Consider the following 19,174-nt stretch of genomic DNA (forward strand, 5'->3'; position numbering starts at 1 on the left):
CAAAGGACCACTCAGTGTTTCAGAGACAGAGGTTTCTGAGTTACTGCTTAATGAATGGTATGTGTTTGCGTTCACATACGCATGAAATCCACCCATTCTGAGAGGGCTTTGTTAAGAGCCCAGCATTTAATAAGGAAGGATCCACAGCCAGGTTTGAGAGGTTTTTTGTGTTCCAAAGTGCCCCTCCACTTAAAGTCTTTTTAAAAGAAAAGAAAAATCCTTTCCTGCTTCCTGATGAAGTTTCAGTGCAAACCTCGACTACTCGTAGAAGGAACTGTCTCAGTTGATTTTAAGTGTTTGATTTTTCAGTGGGCTGACTTCAGTCTCTTCCAAGGAGATCCTTTGTGTCACCACTTAAGGCTTGTGAAAGACCCATGTATCACAAATAGCTGCCGAATTAATGCATCCCATAGCAATTCTATAGTATTTAAAAGACCTTCCACCTGTTTCCTCCCAAACTCCAAACCGTGGCAAACAGAGCAAGTTATTTTTGAAACTTGAATTGGAAAGACCTGTCCAAGCTTATTGAAGTTCTTGGGCATCTTCACAGTTTCTGGTAAGCTTTTGTTCAGCAAATCACGTGGGCTTGTCTGTCCAGTTGCTTAGCAGCTCACCAGGGAGGGACCTAGACTTTCAGGGAAGACTTGTTTGTGTTTAGGCCTTTGAGCATAGAGCAACAGACTTCTGAACTGGCCTGTCCACAACAGATCTCTGAGGATGTTAAACATCTGGATTTTAGAATTTGTTCATTAGGTGCCAGGTGCTCTTACCTTATTCTTAAATTACACACATTATGTGACCAGGAAGCTCACTTGCCCTCTTGTTTGCTCCTCAGAATCAAGGTAGCTTCATGCTCTTCCCCCTACTGAAAAACAAACTTTAAAAAAAATCAAATATGAGGGAAAGCTCGGACTAAATTGGACTCACATTTCCAAACACAATGAAAATACCATGCTATGTTTATATCTTACGGATTTTTTTTTTTTTTTTTTTTTTTTTTTAAGTGGGGGAGAGGTGTTTGCAAACTTGAATTTGTAGTACTGGGTAGCTTTCTGAAAAAATACAGGAAGCGATGAGCCAAACAAGCTGTGCTACCTGTTCTCCAGCTACTGGTATTTCCAGCTCTTCGGCATTTAGAATTGCTGGCAAGTATGGTAACATGGTTGTAATCTCAGGTTACTGCAGGTCAAATGAAGCAGTGTCATCATTCTGATGGATCATGCAAGAGGAAGAGATCAGACCCTGAGGTGTTTAATTGTGCTCTAAGGCACAAAGAAACATCTGGGAGACAGCAGGCTGGCTGACCTCAGCTCAGTCCCTGGGAGGATTGTGGCACTGGTCCTCATGGAAGCCATTTCCAGGCACATGAAGGACAGGAAAGTCACTGGGAACAGCCAAGCATGGATTTACCATGGGCAAATTGTGCCTGATCAGTGTGATGAAGTGATGGAGACAAGGTGCTGTGGGCAATGGGAGAGCAGAGGGCCTTGCTTACTTGGATGGTACCAAGGTTTTTGACACTTCTGTTAGCATCCCTGGAGCCAAATTGGCTACAGACTGGATGAATGGTTGGATAGATTACCCAGTGCGTGAAAAATTGGCTTAACCAGTGGTTCAGCATTTAACTGGCAGAGTGTTACTGGTAGTATTCCTTGGGGGCTGATATCGGTGCCAGTGTTGTTTAATATTTTCATTAATGATACAAATGATGGGATGGAGTGCACCCTCAGCAAGTCAAAGGTGACACCAAATTGATGGAAATAATGGATATGCAAGAGGGCAGAGCTGCCATTCAGAGGGACTTCAGAAAGTTGGAGTAGGCTAACAGGAACCCCATGAAGTTCAAGAAAAACAAAGGCAGAAAACAGCTTTGCAGAGAAGACCTGGGGATCCTAATGGGCAGTAAATTGAATTGGACTCGGCAGCATGACCTTGTAGCCACAGAAGCAAACTGAAGGCTGGACTGTGTGAGCAAGAGCGTAGCCAGCAGGTTGAGAGAAGGGGTTTTCCTGCTCTGCTCTGCGCTTCTGAGGCTGTGGACTCCCATGCAAGAGTGACCAAAGAACTGGAGGGAACACACTCGAGGAACACCAAGGTGGTTGGGCCTGGAGCACATGACATAGCAGGAAAGTCTGCGAGAGCTAGTTGTGGTTTGGCTGAGAAGAGAAGGCTGAGGGAGGCTCCAACTGACTCCAGCTGTCTGTAGGACAGTTATGAAGAAGATGGAGCTAGACTCCTCTTAGGGGTGCACAGTGAAAGGACAGGCAAGAGGCAGTATTCACAAGTTGCAGCAGGGGAAGTTCTGGTTGAGCATAAGGAAAAATATCCTCCATTGTGAGGGTGGTGGAGCAGGTGCTGGAAGAGGTGGTGGATTCTCCATCTCTGGGTGGGCTCATGAGCAGCGTGATCCAGCTTTGAAGCTAGGCCTGCTTTGAGCAGGACTAAAGACCTCCAGGTGCTATGAATGTAGTCTTTAATATTTCCCTTTTCTTGAAGTAATGGTTCATTACAGCATGAAAATTAATAATTATATTCTCTAGTTTTAAGGGGAACGATGGAAAAATATTTGCCCTAAATCCTTCACATGCAGCTCATGTCAAATTCCTAGCCTTAGATCTTTTGAAGTGGACATTGCTGAATCATGTGATTGTCTTTCCATGAATTAAAAATAAGCCAAGTCTCTTTCTCCTTAAAAGAGACCGTTATGCTCAGCAGAACTCGAGGTGGTGATGCATTTTTGCAACATTAGTGAGCATGCATATGGCTTAAGAATGGGAGCATTGTCCACAGCCCTGCTTACTTTTGATGATTTAGTTTGAAGCTTATTTGAGAAAGAGATTTTTAGGGAAAACCTCTGAAAACCATGTCTTATGGCATAAAGCTACCTCCCTGGCAAAGAACAGATTTTCTTGGTAGCTTGCTTTCTTCCAGGAGTTTGAAGTCATTCATGCCCAACATCCATTAAGCTTCAGGAGAATGTGGCTATAATGCTACAGTGAAATGCCAACCATTAAATATGGGTGCATTCATTTATACAGGTCTGATCTTTGTGAATATTGTTTACCATTATACAGGATTTTCTAATTCATACTGGTATTCATGCAGCTCTCAATTAAAGCAATTTTTTAAATTATTGTATGAAAGCGTAAAAATATTCCTTTTTTTTCTTCTTAATTTGCTTAAGCTGTATGGGTTTGACCTTTAGATGTTTTCCATCAAATGAAGTAGTTTAAGACTGCATGCAGAATTTTAGCTTACATTTCACCTGCAAAAAAGCAGTAGACTTAGGCTTGGTGTTGCGTGGCATCCTGGGGGAAGTCTTTTGCTAATAATTTTTATTTAATGGGTTAATTGAATAATGAAGTGCAACAATTTAGGCAATGAGATACGGAACTATGGGACTTAATTTTCTCATACATTCAGTTGAGGCCCTAATTACTTAATGGACTTCAACATGTCAGAATTTTCTCAAGAGAAGTCATTAAGTTCTACTGAAAAAGCTCTAAATAATGAACTGACATTTATGCCTTGTTTTGTTTCTATGAATAAGATGGATAAGATTTCCCCCCTCCCCCTTTTTCTTTCAATTCCATAGTCCTGAAATCAGCTGTCCTCTGGCCCAACTTCAGTCCATCAGAATGCTTAAACTTAGGCTTAATTTAAGCATCTACTTACCATTGTAGAACTGAGAGTCGCATGATAAAGTAACAGTAAGTGATAGAAATAACAAACTTTTTTTTTTTTTAATTTAAAAAGTGGGAAAGTTATTTTTAAATACCAAATTGAAATAAAAATGAAAATAACCACTAGATGGCACTTGAAAATTGTATATTGAGATAGTACATCTGCTTTCAAAATCATTACAAATTTTGATAGACCCAAAAGGATTTTATGTGGATCTGCATAGTTCTGAGAGATGGTGGTGTTTCTAAAAACAGCCTTAAAGTTCTTTTAGCTGTATCTCCTTCTTCTGTGATCAAATTAAACCACTGCACTAAGGAATCTAGTCTGCATTAAAAGCTCTTTGCTGATGCTTAAAATGCTGCCTTTAGAAAGAAGAGAAATACACGTATAACTGATAAATCTCTGCAAATTTGTTTGTTTTCCACTTTTTTTTATTTATATCCAGCTTTTAAAACAAAACTATGCACTGCCCTGGCATTCTGTTTACCTTCTTGGGTTTTGCTTAATTTGAGATACAACATATTTTGACAAAGTATTGCTGCTTTAATATTCCTTTTAATACTATTTAGGTCAATAGCTTGGAAATTAACCCAGAGTCCAGTAGGGGAGGGTTCAGACAGGGAACAGACTCCCAGGGGTTCACTGTTCACTAATTTTTTGCTTTACCCACTTTATCTCTTGGTAGGGGGAGAGGATGGAAGGAGATTGTGACAATTCGATTCTGCAGAAAATATGATAGTAGCTAGGAATTTATTATCAAGTCAATCTTGTGGTATTTCTGTCAGTCATCATTGTACAAGCCTGTTTTATTTCAAATTTTCATGTAGCCTCTTTATTGTTGTTTCTGAGATGCATGAGGGTTACGTTACCATGATTTACGAGCTAATAATACTGAAGATGAGCAAAGCTGAGTAAATACTGTCTGTAGCCATTAATTTGATTCTTCTTCCGTAGGAGCAGTGGGTAGTAGCTGTTTTGAGGGGTTGTTTGGACAACTGTCTTAGCCTATTGTACTTGAGTTGAAGAGAGCAAAAGTAGACACACTGTAATACTGGGTTGTACAAGGATATTTTATGGCCTATTAAATATGTATTAAGGGTCTAATTCTTTCATTTGCTTATACAGCTGTATATGGTTCCCCTGACACTGGTAGTAATTATGACTGAATTTTATTATGAAAGCTTCGTTACGCACATGATAAACCTTAGAATGGATTACAGTAGCGGTGGACACAGCCGCATTGTCCCAGTTTTGCAGAAGACACTAGGACACAATCAACAAGAGGTGAAGAGGAGAGTCGAACAATTTTCCCATTCAGCCACGCTCACCCTGCGATGTCTGCTGCAGTAACGTCTCCTCTTTTGTGCTGCTTCGTGCTGCGCAAAAGCACTTGGCTGCATTTCTGCCGTGGCTGGACCCTACAGCAATTTGTATGCCTACTAACCAAAGATAAAAATGAAGCTTTTGGAGTGGCAAGTCAAAAAGATTGACTCCCCCCAGCCCCCATTCAGAGGGTGTCATCATCTGAAGGCTGTGAGCAGAACTCCAGGCCGTGCCTCACGTTCACATAAAATTTAAATTTGAGTTCTTAGCCCATAGGCCCTTCAGTGAGAAAGCTGTTGCTGAACTGCAGATGCCCTCCTGGGAATGAGCTGATGGGAGTACCCATGCACTGAAATTCATTAAGTATTTCCTGTGGCCATCTTACCTGTCTGTGATCTCACTGGCTCTAAAGCTCTTTACACCGAGATTAACCGCTTAGTGCCTTGCAAGAGCTAGAGGGAACCCCTGGTGATCCAGTTAACAAATCACAAAGATTTTCATTTTAGGATTATATTAAAATAACAGCAAAACACAGGAGTGATGGCTGTCTTTCTAGAAAAGCTGCTCTTCATGCAGGCACAGGTAGTCCCGATCACACAGGAGCACAAAGCAAATTTTTCGGGGTGTGTATGTGAATGCTCTCTGAGTTCTGGACCCTTGTTTTCATTGCTGTTGGGCAACTGTTCTCTCTGTCAAAATTTCTCTCCGGCTTTAACTTGCTAAAAGTCAGTGGTTTTTGGATTGTGCTGTTGCTGCGGTCTATGATGCTCTGCCGACAAGCACCCATCTCCTGTCCGAGAGGTGGTTGCATTTCATAGTCTACTCTGTGTTCCTGGCGGAAAAGTGCGCTATCGATAAATTGCTCTGGCATCAGCAGAGGGCTTTTGTAGCGCGTGTTGTCATTATCCCCCATCTTCGTGGGAGGAAGCATTGCAAAGTAGGTTGGGCTCTGCCTCCTCTGTGTTTTGAATTTCAGGCATTTATGCTGCTCACCTTCCTGGGTTTGTTGGCGCTCTCTCCTGTTGTGGCAGCAGATGTAGGAGCAAAAAGAAATGCTGCTTTGGAGCGAAAGGACGCCAAAGCTTTCTGGCTGGGTGGGTCACATCTCCTTCACCTAGGAGCAGGGCCAGTTTTAGTAGCACAGGTGTCCCAGTGTATCCATCCCCTGGGTGACTGACCTCACCTACGTACGCAGGAGGCCGGACGCTGCTCCCCAGTGCCTGGCTCCTTTGCACTGCGCAGAGGATGCAGTGAGGGAAACCCTGGCTTGCTCTCCCAGAGCTCCAGGCAAAGGAAGCCGCTAGGCTAATCCAGGTGGATTTTCCCAGGGGATGCACATGACTGTGGGCAGACGTGCTTGCTGTGGCCATCGGGTTGGCACGTGGGGTGGTTCGTGCTTGGTGTCCGGAAAGGCGGCTCTCACTCTAACAAATGCTTGTCTTCTGCACTTTACGACGCGGAGCTTTTGGCTAGCAGAGTGTGTCACTGGAGTCCCGTTAACATTTTGGTGAAGTAAGTGTAGCTGTGGCCTGTGACTCGCTGGGTTTCTTGTTTTGTTGTTTCTGCCTTTGCAGCTGCTGAGGGCTGAAATTAATCCTGCCATAGCAAATGTCCTACTGTAACTTAAGTTCAAGGCAAAAAAAGGCCTGTTTTGGTTTAAGACCTGAGTCTTCAGACAACTGCTTTTTTTCAAGTGACTCTGGAAGAAAGCCACACAATCTGGGAAAAAAAAAAAAGTTAATACGAAAGGGTTATGGCTGGTTACTTCAAACCGTTTAAATTGCATCCTTCTGTGGAGGCTCCTGTTTGGATCATTAATGCGTTTGAATAAAGATGTTAGTGATTTACACCCCCAAACCTATTTCAGCAAGGCAAACTCTTCTATCGAAGACGCACGCTCTGCGGCCCCGGGGGGAGATGAGCAGCCTTCCCTGCAACTGCCCCAGCGAGCTGCTGCTTCGCAGAGACAATTGCCCGCAAGTTGTTTGGGTGGGTTGGCTGGTGTTTTATTTCCACGGTGCGTGCTGCTTGTTGGTGGGGTTGGGTTTTTTTGGGGGGGGGAGAGGGGGGTGTTGTGGGTTCTTTTACGTTTACTTTGAAAAGGGCGAGGCTCAGGTGGGAGCCCCCCTTGCCCTCCCTGCCCGCCCCCTCCCCCTGCCGCCGGGCGGGCGGTTTGGAACCCCCGGGGCCGCGGCCCGTTCGGAAGTAAACACAACCCAAGGCGCTTCACCTGCCGGCCGGGCGCCGCTGCGGCTCCGCGTCCCCCGCTCCGCCAGCGCGCAGCTCCCGCGGAGCCCCGCTCCGAGAAAGCCTCCGCCACCTCCGGGGTTGTCCCCAGGCCCTTCCCCTCTCCCCCCCGCAGCAGGTACTTACTGCCGTTTCCCTCTTCCCAAAACACCCGGGGGGGGGCGTGGGGGGGGGGGGGGTGGCTCGATGGCACTTGGGGACTGGGCACGTCGGTGCGGGAGCCCCAAAAGAGCCGACGTGCCCGGCCCCTCGCCCGCGGGTTCGGTGCGGTGGGAGCGGTGCCCGGCCGGCCGGTGGGACCCGCCCGCAGCCCCGCGCCCCAGCAGCAGCACCGGCTGCTGGGCACCCACCCGTAGCCCCTCGCCGTGGCTGCCCCGCAGCCCTTCCCTGCCCGCACCTCCCTGCACCTCCAGCAGCCCGGGCGCTGCTTATCAGCCCCGCTCCATCCAGCGCGGGTACCGGTGCCGGGACGCGGTTACCGGCTCCTTTCTCACAGCCCCGGGCGGGTCGCTGTTGACTCTGGGGAGCAGCAGCAGCAGCAGCATTTCCGATGCCTCCTCCTCCTCCTTTTCCCTGAGCCACCCTCCCGCGGCGTGCCAGTCCCTCCTGGGCCTGAACTGCTGTGCCATTTGGGCAGGCGTGTTTCCCGTACCCCCTCCTTCTTCGGGATTTAATGCTCGCCTGCTGAGGAGGCGTTGGGTTTGTGGACGTGCCTTGGTTTTGAGTGGCACCGGTGTTTTGGTTTGACGTGGAAGCGGTGTGCTTCTGCCAAACGGAAACTGCATTGCCCGAACGGAGCAAACGTTTCCTGTGGGGTCGGTGGCTTGACGTTTCATCCACGAGAGTTTCGTTAAAAGCTTGGTCCAAAATAGAGCCGAACCTCTATTGTTGTGCCCGGCCTCAGCAGGTCTGTTTGAAAAGTGTTGGTCACTTGGTTATTTAAAAATTAATAATTACCGTTTGAAGTTCTGACTTCTTTCAGAGATTAGGTTTATGTAGGGTAAAGCATAGTAGAAAACAAAAGCTTGACCATCTTCTAAACTATTTCTCACTTTATAAAAATTACTTGTGTAGCTCCGGGAGCTGATTCCTGCAAGCCTTCCTGCTGGTACCTTCTAGCACTGATAAACTGAAGATACGTGTACTGATTTGGTTTTACCTAATAAGTTGCTGTTACCTGGCATTCACACTGGGGAACAAACATCCAAATGGAGGGAAAAAAAAAAACCAAGCAACAACATAATGAAGACGTTACAGAACTGGGAGGGTGGTCATTTTTACAAAGATTGTCCAAACTCCTATCTGACCATCATATTTGCATTCAGTATATTTTGAGTACATTTGTAAAATACTTTTTTAGTTATGTATTTGAAATATCATGCACCACTTAGTTTTCATAATTAGATTCATTTTTTTTTACGTTTAGCGTATGGGCTGGGGGTGATGACACATGATGACGTGGATGGTTTGTTCAGCAGTGCCATTGCCCTGCATGCCACAGCCCTGGGGGTCCCGGGGTGCTGGGTGACCCCCCCCCGGCAGACACTTCCCTGCTGCTGCTCCTGTACCACTGCCTGCGAGGGAACGCTCTCCAGGGCTTGGCCTCCGTTTTCCTTCCCGTCAGCAGAGGCCACCCACTTGCGCTCTGCATTATGGATGTGGAAAATAGATTATTTGCTGATGTCTTTTATGTATTCAAAGCCTGCTGTTTTGTCTTTGTCAAGCTAAATGATGCTAGTTTTCACAGAGCTTTTCCTTTGTTTTTCTTTGCCCTTTTTCTTAATTCTTTTTTCTTTTCTATGCACTTTTTTCACTCTTGCCCCCCCCGTGTTTTTACTGTTTGCTTCCTTTTCCTTTTTTTTTTTTTTTAATTTTTTTGAGTATATTTTCTAGACTAAAAGTACCAAGTTGTAGTTTAACGAGTAGTTTGCCCTTCTGACAACAAGCACTTGCTGGCAGCCTAACCATGATACACTCTAAACTTTGGTTTTCCAGTATGGTAGCTAATGTAGCACTCCCAAGTTTGGGTTACATACTAAATTTCAGGCCGAGTGTTGGTTGAAATACTCACTTGGCCGAGTAAGGTGCAGTCAGCTGTGTTTGTTCTCTGGCAGGGACGTTAAGGAAAACCCAGTAGTTGAGATCTATGCTAAGTTTTGTCTTTTTAATTTCTAATCAGTTTACTCATGCACTGTATTGATAGGATCCAGTTCCTAAGTGTGTCTTTTGAGGGCAATTTTATAGCAGGCAGGGTTTCCCTGTCTTTCACTTATTTTAAAAAGGACATTCCTAAAGGCTGAAGAACTCCCTACAAAGTAAAATATTATTTTATTATATTTCTTCCTGTTGTCTTCTATAAATAAAGAAGAAAAAAAGAGAACTAGAAAAACAAAATGAGAAATTGTTACTTAAAATCAGCCATCATTAAAAGACTTTGCAGTAGATTATGTATCTCCTCATGACTTTTCAAGCTTCATTTCTTGTATTATGCTTAAGTCTCATGGAGAGATTCATGTTCATTTAGTATCTTTTAAAACACAGTTGCCTGAAGTGGTGACACAAGCATATCTGGACAGAGTATTCCTTGCACAGAATAGGCAAGTTTTTTCTGTGTATTGAATGCGTGAGATTTTCTTGTTCAATGTGAGGTTTTCATGTGCCATCCTGCGCACCTGCTGTCTGTGTGGTTTCCATTTTAAAAGCAGATTTGGAGAGAGCTAGCACGTGAAATGCCCTTACAACCATTCTTACCGATAGCTGTGAAGGCTTAACCAAAAGCAACACTAAATAATATGCACATAAAAAAGGCAAGTGAAAACTAGTAACAAATTTATTCTCCCTCCTTCCCCCCTGCTTTTTTTAATTGAGGCATCCTGATACCATGCTAATGGTGAGTACAGTTGTTCAACATAAAGTGCTTTTCATACTAGACAAAATGTGGTTGATTTTTTTGCATTAAAAAATGCCAAAGAACGTCTTATTTCTTGTGCATCAGTGAATGAGCAGAGGAAGAGTAGAGCTGAAGTTTAAAATCTGTTGACTTTTTTTATTTCTCTTTGGTAGGCATGAAAGATTCACTTAAAAAAAATCCCCAAAATTCAAAAAAGTGCTGTTGACATTCTTTTGATGATCTTGGGATTAAGTTTGTATTGGAGAGCAAAGCAACTCAGATCTGAGTTTAAGAGAATAAGGAATAGTTTAAAATCATTTATGAAAATGGAAGAGCATGTCATTAAAAATTAAGTAAGACTTGTTGCTGTGTTGCTAAGTGTTTCGTGTGGTGAGTGTCTATCCCAAACCTCTGCAAGCAAACAGGACTCCATTGAGTCACAGCATGTCCCGCATTAAACCATCATATCTCCAAAAATTAGAAAGCTCATTAATGGCTTTCTGCTGTGAAACAAGATTATATTCACTGACTGGTCAGTAATTAGTGCCAACTAGTTTTTGTCCTTTGTTATAGAAATATTCTGGTTCAGTTATTCCAGACCTAAAAGATACTTATTTTTTAAAAAACTTCCTGTATTCATGTAGGTGTATTTTACTGCCAGCAGTCTCCTTTTGCTTTTATTTTGAAAATTCAAATACCTCTTCAGCCCACTAGATCAGTGAGAACATGAACTCATTTCCCAGTTTCCTGTTTCTTTGTTGAAACAGCTCAGGTCACTGACTCGGTAGTCCCAAAAACACCAAGCCATTAGTGTCATAGTTCGGTTCTCTTTTTTCTCTTTGGTATTTGTTTTTGTAAAGTAGTAGAGAATTTAGATAGTGTAAAACTGAGCAGAAAGTGTGGGAAATCCACTTGAAACTTTCCCTTTGCTCCTTTGGACCAGCAGTCTGCATGGACTCAGCTGGACTCCAGGAAATGTGATTTTAAGGTAACAGGAAAACAGAAATTCGTTTCCACTGTCCTCATGGAAATAAGATGAGTGTTGCTGAAGTTCAGACATTCTTCCACAGAGAACTTTCCAACAGGGACTACACCGTAGTCACAATTCACATCTCGGGTTCTGCTTTTACAGGTCTTGTACTATAAACTAGAAAGAAATCCATGTGCCTTACAGCGCTTGGTTACTTTTAAAAACCTTTATAAGGATTTTGGGTTTTGTGGATGTAGTTTGGGGAATGTCTGGTGAGTGCAGCTTGTTCAGCACAAGCACTAGCATCATTCTTGGTGACAGATCAACTGTGGGGTGAGATAGTCCCAAAATTAGAACTGCAGAAGTTGGTCACCTGCCTATATCAGGTTTAGTAAATAACAGAGGAAGATAGGAGGAAAACAAAACTCTGTGAAGGGAATCAAATGCTTGTTGTTAATGAAAACTTAAAAAAGGTAGACTTGCATACAGTTGTGTAATTGAAATAGAAGCGTATGCTGTAAAAAGCTAAACAATCCTTCTCCCCCGCTTCCCCCCACCATCCAGCTCTTTTCTTAAGGAATATTTTTTTTTTTTTCCTCTGAAGCCCTATTAGGTATATGTATTTGTAAGACATCCAAGAAAACTGTGATTCTTTGGTTAATGTTTCTAGGACCAGAAAGGAAATAATACAACCAGCATACCAAAAAAAAAAAAAAAAAAATTGTTAAATTTTTTTACTGGTATAGTATCTCTGCTACATTTGATCTGTATGTGCGCTAAAAGGTAGGTGTAGAACATCACCCTGAAGGTATCTCTTGCTGTCAGTGGATCATGAATTTCAGCCTTGACAGGTATCCTCTGGTGATGTTATAAAGCATATGTGGCTTATTTTAAGCAAAGCTGTCCATACTTTTGTCTTGTCTTGTTGGAATATTCCTACTTTGTCCCTAGTGTCTGTCAATTTTTGTCATCTTTAAGCTGTGAAATACCTTGTAAAATCTTGTTAGCTGCTTTTAATTGTTTTTCCTCTTGCTAACTTCTAAAAGCCTTTACATCTGCCTTAAAAGGTACACGATATTTTTACTGATAACTGTAGAAGAAATTACATTTTTTTGTGATATGGTTCATAAATTCCAGTTATTGCAAACGTTGCACTTTGGGTGCAGTGTATCTTGGGTGCTGTGTGTCTCCTGTATTTTTAAGCCCTAAATCCTGCAAAGACTGCCCATGACTTGTTCTGTGACTTACTATGGAACTATTTCATTGCCAAACTTAAATGCATGCTTCAGTTCTTGTAGGGTCCAAGTCCAGCTCTCTTTTCAAAAGCTTGCTGGTAGGGCTGCTTGCCAGCAATCAGGGATCCCTGAGAGGGAGAGAAGGAGCTGGTATTTTTGCTTGCTACTGTCTACCAGCTTCCCGTCTCCCATACAAAATGAGCAACGAACATGCTATTGATGATGTGTCGAGGGGAAAAAAATCAGATAAATAAATATAATCTGAAGAGTCCACTAAGTGGATTCTATTGATGTTTTGCCATTCAACAAGTAAATAATGCCAGTAAAACTTGTGCTGTCATTTAATCATACATGCATTCACTTGACCGTGGAGCGTCTTGTCTAAGTAGTTACACTATGTCTTGCCAAAATCTTCCATACAAAAAAAGAATGAAAGTGTCTATGTTAGCTGTGTTTTGCATTTGGCTGGATTTTTTTTTATGGGCCAGCTTCTTTCATAATTATATAATTGTATGTGAATATATCAACAGTTATGTCAGAAATGCCCATGAAGTGTGGGGGTAGTAATATGGAAGATGAAGCAATCCAAAGAAAAACAAATTCATCACACTATGTCAGCATCCATGTTTAAGAGGAAAAGTCCCATGCGATGTAATAGAGAATTACAACATTTTTCATTATGCCAATCCTACATTTGACTGAGAGGCATCAGCAAAAAGTAAACACCAAGAAAGTCTCTGAAATGTAGGTCAAAACTTGTGAGAACTTGGATAAGCAAAAATGGGAAAAAAGATTTGGAAACACAGAAGTATTAAAAAATAGGGGCTGAAATAGTTTGTTCATGTTATGAATGACACCCTGTTTTACAGGAAAGAAGAGAGAGCATAGAGGATAGAGTATATATCTTGACATACTTAAGGGGTGGGGGGCTTCCAGGCTGTGCTGTAAAAGTAAAGTTTGAAGTCAGTCTGTGGCCTCAGTCACTCCATCAGTGGTGTTAAATCGGGAGAATTTTTGTTGTTGACAGTTGCAGAGATTTACTCCAAAGTGCAAGCGAAGAGGCGACTGTGTGTCTGTCTGTAATAAATGGTGCCTGTATAACAGCCAGATCTGACTTACTCTGTGTGTGGGATCTCCTAAATGCTTGTTCAGCTGATAGGATGATGACCCATCTTGTTAAAAAGCCTCTTTATAGTAGAACTGCTGCTTCAGGGTGACGAGTAGGGTAAAATGGTTAACAATTTAAGAAGACAACCTAATGAACATCCCTTGAATTCTTGGAGCTGAGCATACGTTTCTATTTCAGCACTAATGTGCAGTGAGTTTTGGTTAATTTACTTTGGGCATAACTGGGTGTTCAATACCTAGCCTTCATGCATGGAAAACAAAAATTATTCATGAGCTGGGCGGTAGTAAAGAGACGTAACGCACTGCGAGCGCCTCAGGAATTCACAAGGTGACCGATGCCTAGGGTCTGTGCTGCCTTGCTGAGCTCAGCGTGGAGCATAGGCAGGGCCTCCGGGGTGATGGAGAACATGTGTAAAATACACTGTGGGATCACTTAAGTACTGTGAAGTTTTCTCTTGCTCATCTTTCCAAGGGCAGGAGGCAGAGAGGGGCCAGCTAAAGGCAATGCTGCTGTTCAAACAGCACTGAGACGTCAGCTGAGCTTTGTGAAGGAGAATCATGGAGCACTCTTCAAACATTAATTTAGTTTCACTTACTTAGGACTGACTGTAGGCAGAAACCATACAATAAGCTTGCCTAGATAAGTCAATGGTAAGGGCTGGAGTAGCTGACTCCCCATTGTACCTGTAGTACATTTATCCTGCTCAGAAATAGGCCGCGTACTTTATTGACTACGGTAATAGGCAGATCTCTGTCACGTAACAAACTCTGAGACTTAACGAATCTGTGCTACCCACAGGAGCTGAAGTCACTGCTCAAACAGTAACTCAGCTACTTTGTCGATTTGTGTCCGAAAATAGCCCAAAGAGAAGCAAATGATGGTTCAGCCCTTTAGGAAGAGAGACAGATGGGGAGCATGGTACAATGTGGTACATGGCGAAGGTCACAGTGGGATAGAAACAATTTCAGACTTGCATTTCATGATACTGGATTGCAGCTTGATTTTCCACACTTTAATGTTCTTTTAAAGCCAAAGTTGGTTGTTTCTGTGTATTTGGATCTGCTTTGCAAGTTACGGACAAAGATTTAGGTGAAATGGTGTGTGATTATGTGCCATGTAACACTCGCTGAAAAGACAGGAGTTGGTTACAGAACATGAACAGAGGAGTGGGTGCCTTGAAATCAAAGTTTAAATGTGCTCCAGATAGAAGTGGCATGATGGGGACCGCAAAGTGTGGAGCTTAATGGCAAGCTACTACAAAGTTACCAGGCGTCCTTAACTGGTGGGGACCAGGTACTGCTGATAAGCAGGGAGGAACTAAAAAACTCTAATATTCATCCAGGAAAATGCCATTTTTAATTTTTCTGCATGCACTTGGTTCAGCAGATGGTTTGTTTCGTTTGCTGTGTGGGGGCTCTTGTTGATGAGTACTTTGGAAGCATCAGGGTAACTACTTCTGTTTGTTTGCTTCAAATTCGTGTATTAAAATTCACTTCTCTTAGGCAGGGAGTCAGATTTCTCTATTGCACCTTTTAATGGCACTTGGGAAATCCTAGCTCATAGTGTCATGGGGTTCTGCATCAACATTGCTATATGTAAGTGCATCATTAACAGATGAGTGGCTGGCAATATGTTCCACTGCTAAAAAGAGGGATATCCTGACATTTTCAGTGGCAAAATGTGAAAAACTACAGTGGACACAGGTGTGCGAGAGCTGTGGTCTCTCACTCACTTGACTAATGAAGTGTGAGGGCTTCTCTGCTATCCTTCAGACATGAGCACATTTGAGAGCTGGACTGGCTAGTGTCCTTGCTTCATGCTCTTAAATTTTATGTTGCTAGTTAATCTGGGCATTAGGTGGAAATGTTAAGAGTGGAAAAGATACATCCATGCTGTTGTTGATAATTGGAATAAATTCTCTATCTAGTATCTTGCCAAAACTTCTGAGAGTCTTGCATTAAAGCCCCATATATTTGTCACTGGTTTGTTTAATTATCTATATGATGGTCATTTATGCCTAAGGGTTTGTTGTGAACTTCTGACTATTTTTGCATGACAGGTCACAGTAATGAAAGGCAGTAGTAGGAATAAGGATCATTCGACAGAAGGAGAAGGAACTGGGAAGCGACCAAAAAGAAAGTGTCTTCAGTGGCATCCCCTGCTTGCCAAGAAACTCCTTGACTTCTCTGAAGAGGAGGAAGAGGAGGAAGACGACGAAGATATTGATAAGGTAGACTTCATTGGATGCTTTGACGGTACAATGTTAATCGTGGGTCAGATTCTCCCTAGCTGTGTTTTTATTTTGTTTGCTTCTTGCTGTTCTGTTTTGTGAACGAACACAGCCGATGAAAAGAATGATGCTCTGCCCATAAGGCTATAAAGGCAAGTAGCAAGTAACACAAAAAAATGAATTGTCAATCATGCTTTTAAAATCTTGGACAGAACTCTTTTTTAGAATTAGACTGTAAGTGTTTTAACTGGGTTGTTTTAATAATGTGTTGCACATCTCAATTGCTCAAGGTGGGGTTTTGACATGGGTTTTTTAATTGTTTATTTTAGACTTGAAGTTAGCCTGTGCTTGTTACCTGCTTCTAGTGGCTCTGAGGACATAGGAAGCTAATAGTTTTCTTTCTTTTTTTAAAGATTAAAAAAATAGAAAGATTAAAAGTGGAAAAAGAAGGAAAAAGCTGTGAATTATTTTTACTGTCTTTGCATGTGAAATTCAACTTATCTTCCAGAATATTGAGAGCACAGGTGGAATAATCTGTCTCTGGTTTGACGCTTGGCATTTTGGTATTGTTCAATGATGCTGGCCTTGCCCTTTTTCTGTAAGGACCCTACAATGTGGCACCAAACGAATGTACAGTTAAACCCATCCTCTGTAACAGGAAGTGGGAATGGGTTATGGAAATGTGATGTTTCCATCACGTGGATAACGTTCATATCTGCATTTCCTTGATGCCTTCCTGAGGCAGGAAGGGAGAGGTCAGTGCTGAGGAGACCTGCCTTGAGCCACATACCTGATAAGGAAGGATGACCTTGACAAGGATAAGGAGCAGCAAGGAAGAGCCTGACACTGACAGTGCTTTCTGTTGACCTTACGGGTCACTTTCACAACGTGATATAAAATAGCAGCGTTGCAGTTAGGTAGGAGGTGGTTTTCTGTCTCAGACAGTAATTCATTTCATTCAGTCAGAGCTAGTCTTCTGTGGTGCGTCCCTTGTAGGAATGATACACTGGGCTGTAAATGGAGAGACCATATTTTGGCAGTGTTGAGATTTGCCCTCTGTCTCTGACTGGGCAGCTGTGCAGTGGCTGCACTGCAGCACAGCTTGGAGGCTGAGTAATGAACGGCAGGAGATGGGGAAACAACTGTTACCTATGTGCTTTCCTTACTATGCACTCTGTAGTTGCAAACATGTATGATTGAGGTCCAAGGTAGCTCTGCTCACCTCATCCCACTGAGATGATTTCTAGGTTGTAGGAATTGGGTAGGAAGGATCTCTTCCCTCCAACCCGTTAGGACTGTTACTAGAGAATGGTCCTCAGCTTAGAAATCTGCTCCACTTGCAAGTGGGAGTTTAAGTCTTGCAGAGAGCATGAATGAACCTTGGACCATCAGGTGAGGAGGTTTGATGTAGAACCCCGGGTCTTCTGGATGGAACAGATGGCCTTTGGAGACAGCTGCGTGTATCCACGTGCATCTCCCGTGTTCACACACAGACTCTAAGTCTCCATGAGAAGCGTGGATAACTGAGTTTACACCCCTTCCCTTTTGGTTCTGGTAGGTGCCACTCCTTGGCGCTGATGGTTTAGAGCAGGATGCTGATGAAACCGAAGATGACGAGTCCTCAGAACAACGAGCTCGCCGACCAATGAATGCATTTCTCTTGTTCTGCAAACGCCATCGCTCTCTCGTGCGAAAAGAACACCCTCGCCTCGATAATCGTGGCGCGACCAAGATCTTGGCGGATTGGTGGGCTGTTCTAGATCCAAAAGAAAAGCAGAAATACACTGACATGGCCAAGGAGGTATGTTCTGTCTGAATGGTGGATGTAAAGGGAGTTCAGTATCTATTTGTCTTCTGTTTCTGTGTATTAAATGTTTTCTGTGGGGTCTTTCTCTTCCATGAGTTCCTTAGCTTCCCCAGTGGGATTATAGTGCCCAGAGCAGCTGCTGTTCTTGCTTTGATTCACTTGGTCCTTTGGACCAGAATGAAAAGAAATCGGTCTGTGTACGAAAACTAACCTGGCTGTAGTAGTCATTGGTACAAATGTATGCACTTTGTGATAGATATCACCTGATAATTCCTGCAGTACAAGCATTAACACGTGGATAGTGTGTGGATAGTGGCCACTGAAAGCAATAACATGCAGTTCAGTGTCAGATGACTCGTGATATTTAGCTCAAGCTGTGCATTTGCTATTGATAATACAGGTTGCTACTATAATACAGGTAGACCAAACCAAAAGCATAGCCAACAAATGTAGTCCTTTTTTTCCTGTGATGCTAAAGAATTTAAAAATTATTAGTGTTTCATTAAGTACTCTCCCTATGTGTTGTTAACCAGTTTCTGATAGAGCAACCTTCAGTGAGGCAGAGTCCAATACCCAAATCAGAGAGCAGTACATAGTCAGAGTCCTTTAACTGGGAGCATGGAAAAGAGATTTATCCCCATATTTCACAAAGTATCTTGATGTCAACTTAAAATTTAAATGAGGCTTTTTAAGAAGTAGCTTGCTTGGTAAGCTGGCCCCAAGAAGGCTGTGGATATTGATAGCAGAGTGAGACACACACAGACAGTTACTTAGGCTGATACCATCACCCCAAAACAGATCCCTGTAATTACCTGTGTGATGTAGATTGCAGGCAACCATTGAATTCAATCTTAGAAAAAATAATGGAGGGCCAGTGAGAAGGAAGAACATCTCTCTCATTTGTCGAGTAATGCTAGCACGCTGCAGGAAGTACAGATAGCTGTGAAACGATTGGGGAAACTATTATCTGTACCTGCCCTGTCACCTGAAGTTGTCTACTACTTTTAACGCATGTATATAAGGTCTGTTCAGTGGTTTGTGTGAGCGTGGAAAGGTCCGCAGGAAAAACAAAGTGTTCTGCATGGCAGGTCCTTTTTGAAGCAGGGTCTGTAGTACCTCTGTAGTTCCCTGTCTGTGACACAGCGTTGAAATACTTGAGTCTCAGCTTTGTCCAGCCATTCCTGATTTGTTCTGCATTCCCACTTACAAATTAGCAATGGTTCTTGCAATGTGTGGGAAAAGGGCAATTAGGAGATCCAGTACAGATACAGAGGAAGGAAAGATGAAAATGAAGAAATAATTTTTGGAAGAAACAAACCTGATATGGCTGGGTTTTGTAGCCTTTTGTCTTGCTGAAGGAAGCTCATTCATTAAGAAGGAAAATAATTGCAGAACTTCTATATGAAGTGACAGATCTGAAACTATTAATCATATTGTTGGAGAAATCATTGTTCCTGTAGTGATTTATTTATTTTTCTTGGCATGAAGAACAAATTGCATATTCAACGTCAAAGCGAAACAAGAAATCTAAGCAGTTTACATCATTACAACTAGTTCCAAGAATGTGTAGAAGAGAGATAGCGTATAATTTTTATTCTTTAAACAGTTGTATGTTAAAACAATAATTAGCAGCTATAATGTGCTATTGAATGTATTTGG

At 42.7% G+C, this 19,174-nt stretch overlaps 1 protein-coding gene across 26 annotated transcripts in view; it reads left to right on the top strand.

Annotated features, from left to right (window-relative positions):
• Nucleotides 1-19,174, top strand: part of BBX (BBX high mobility group box domain containing) — a 143,251-nt gene that overhangs the window by 68,829 nt on the left and 55,248 nt on the right. For all 26 annotated transcript variants that reach the window (XM_030019660.2, XM_030019640.2, XM_030019642.2 and 23 more), the window contains 2 exons: nucleotides 15,538-15,708; nucleotides 17,267-17,509. In XM_030019660.2, coding sequence (XP_029875520.1) covers nucleotides 15,547-15,708; nucleotides 17,267-17,509 — 405 coding nt within the window. In that variant the 5' untranslated portion in view covers nucleotides 15,538-15,546. The remainder of the gene's footprint in view (nucleotides 1-15,537; nucleotides 15,709-17,266; nucleotides 17,510-19,174) is intronic.

The sequence above is a fragment of the Aquila chrysaetos genome, chromosome 7 (genome assembly GCF_900496995.4).
Source record: "Aquila chrysaetos chrysaetos chromosome 7, bAquChr1.4, whole genome shotgun sequence".
NCBI lineage: Eukaryota > Metazoa > Chordata > Aves > Accipitriformes > Accipitridae > Aquila > Aquila chrysaetos.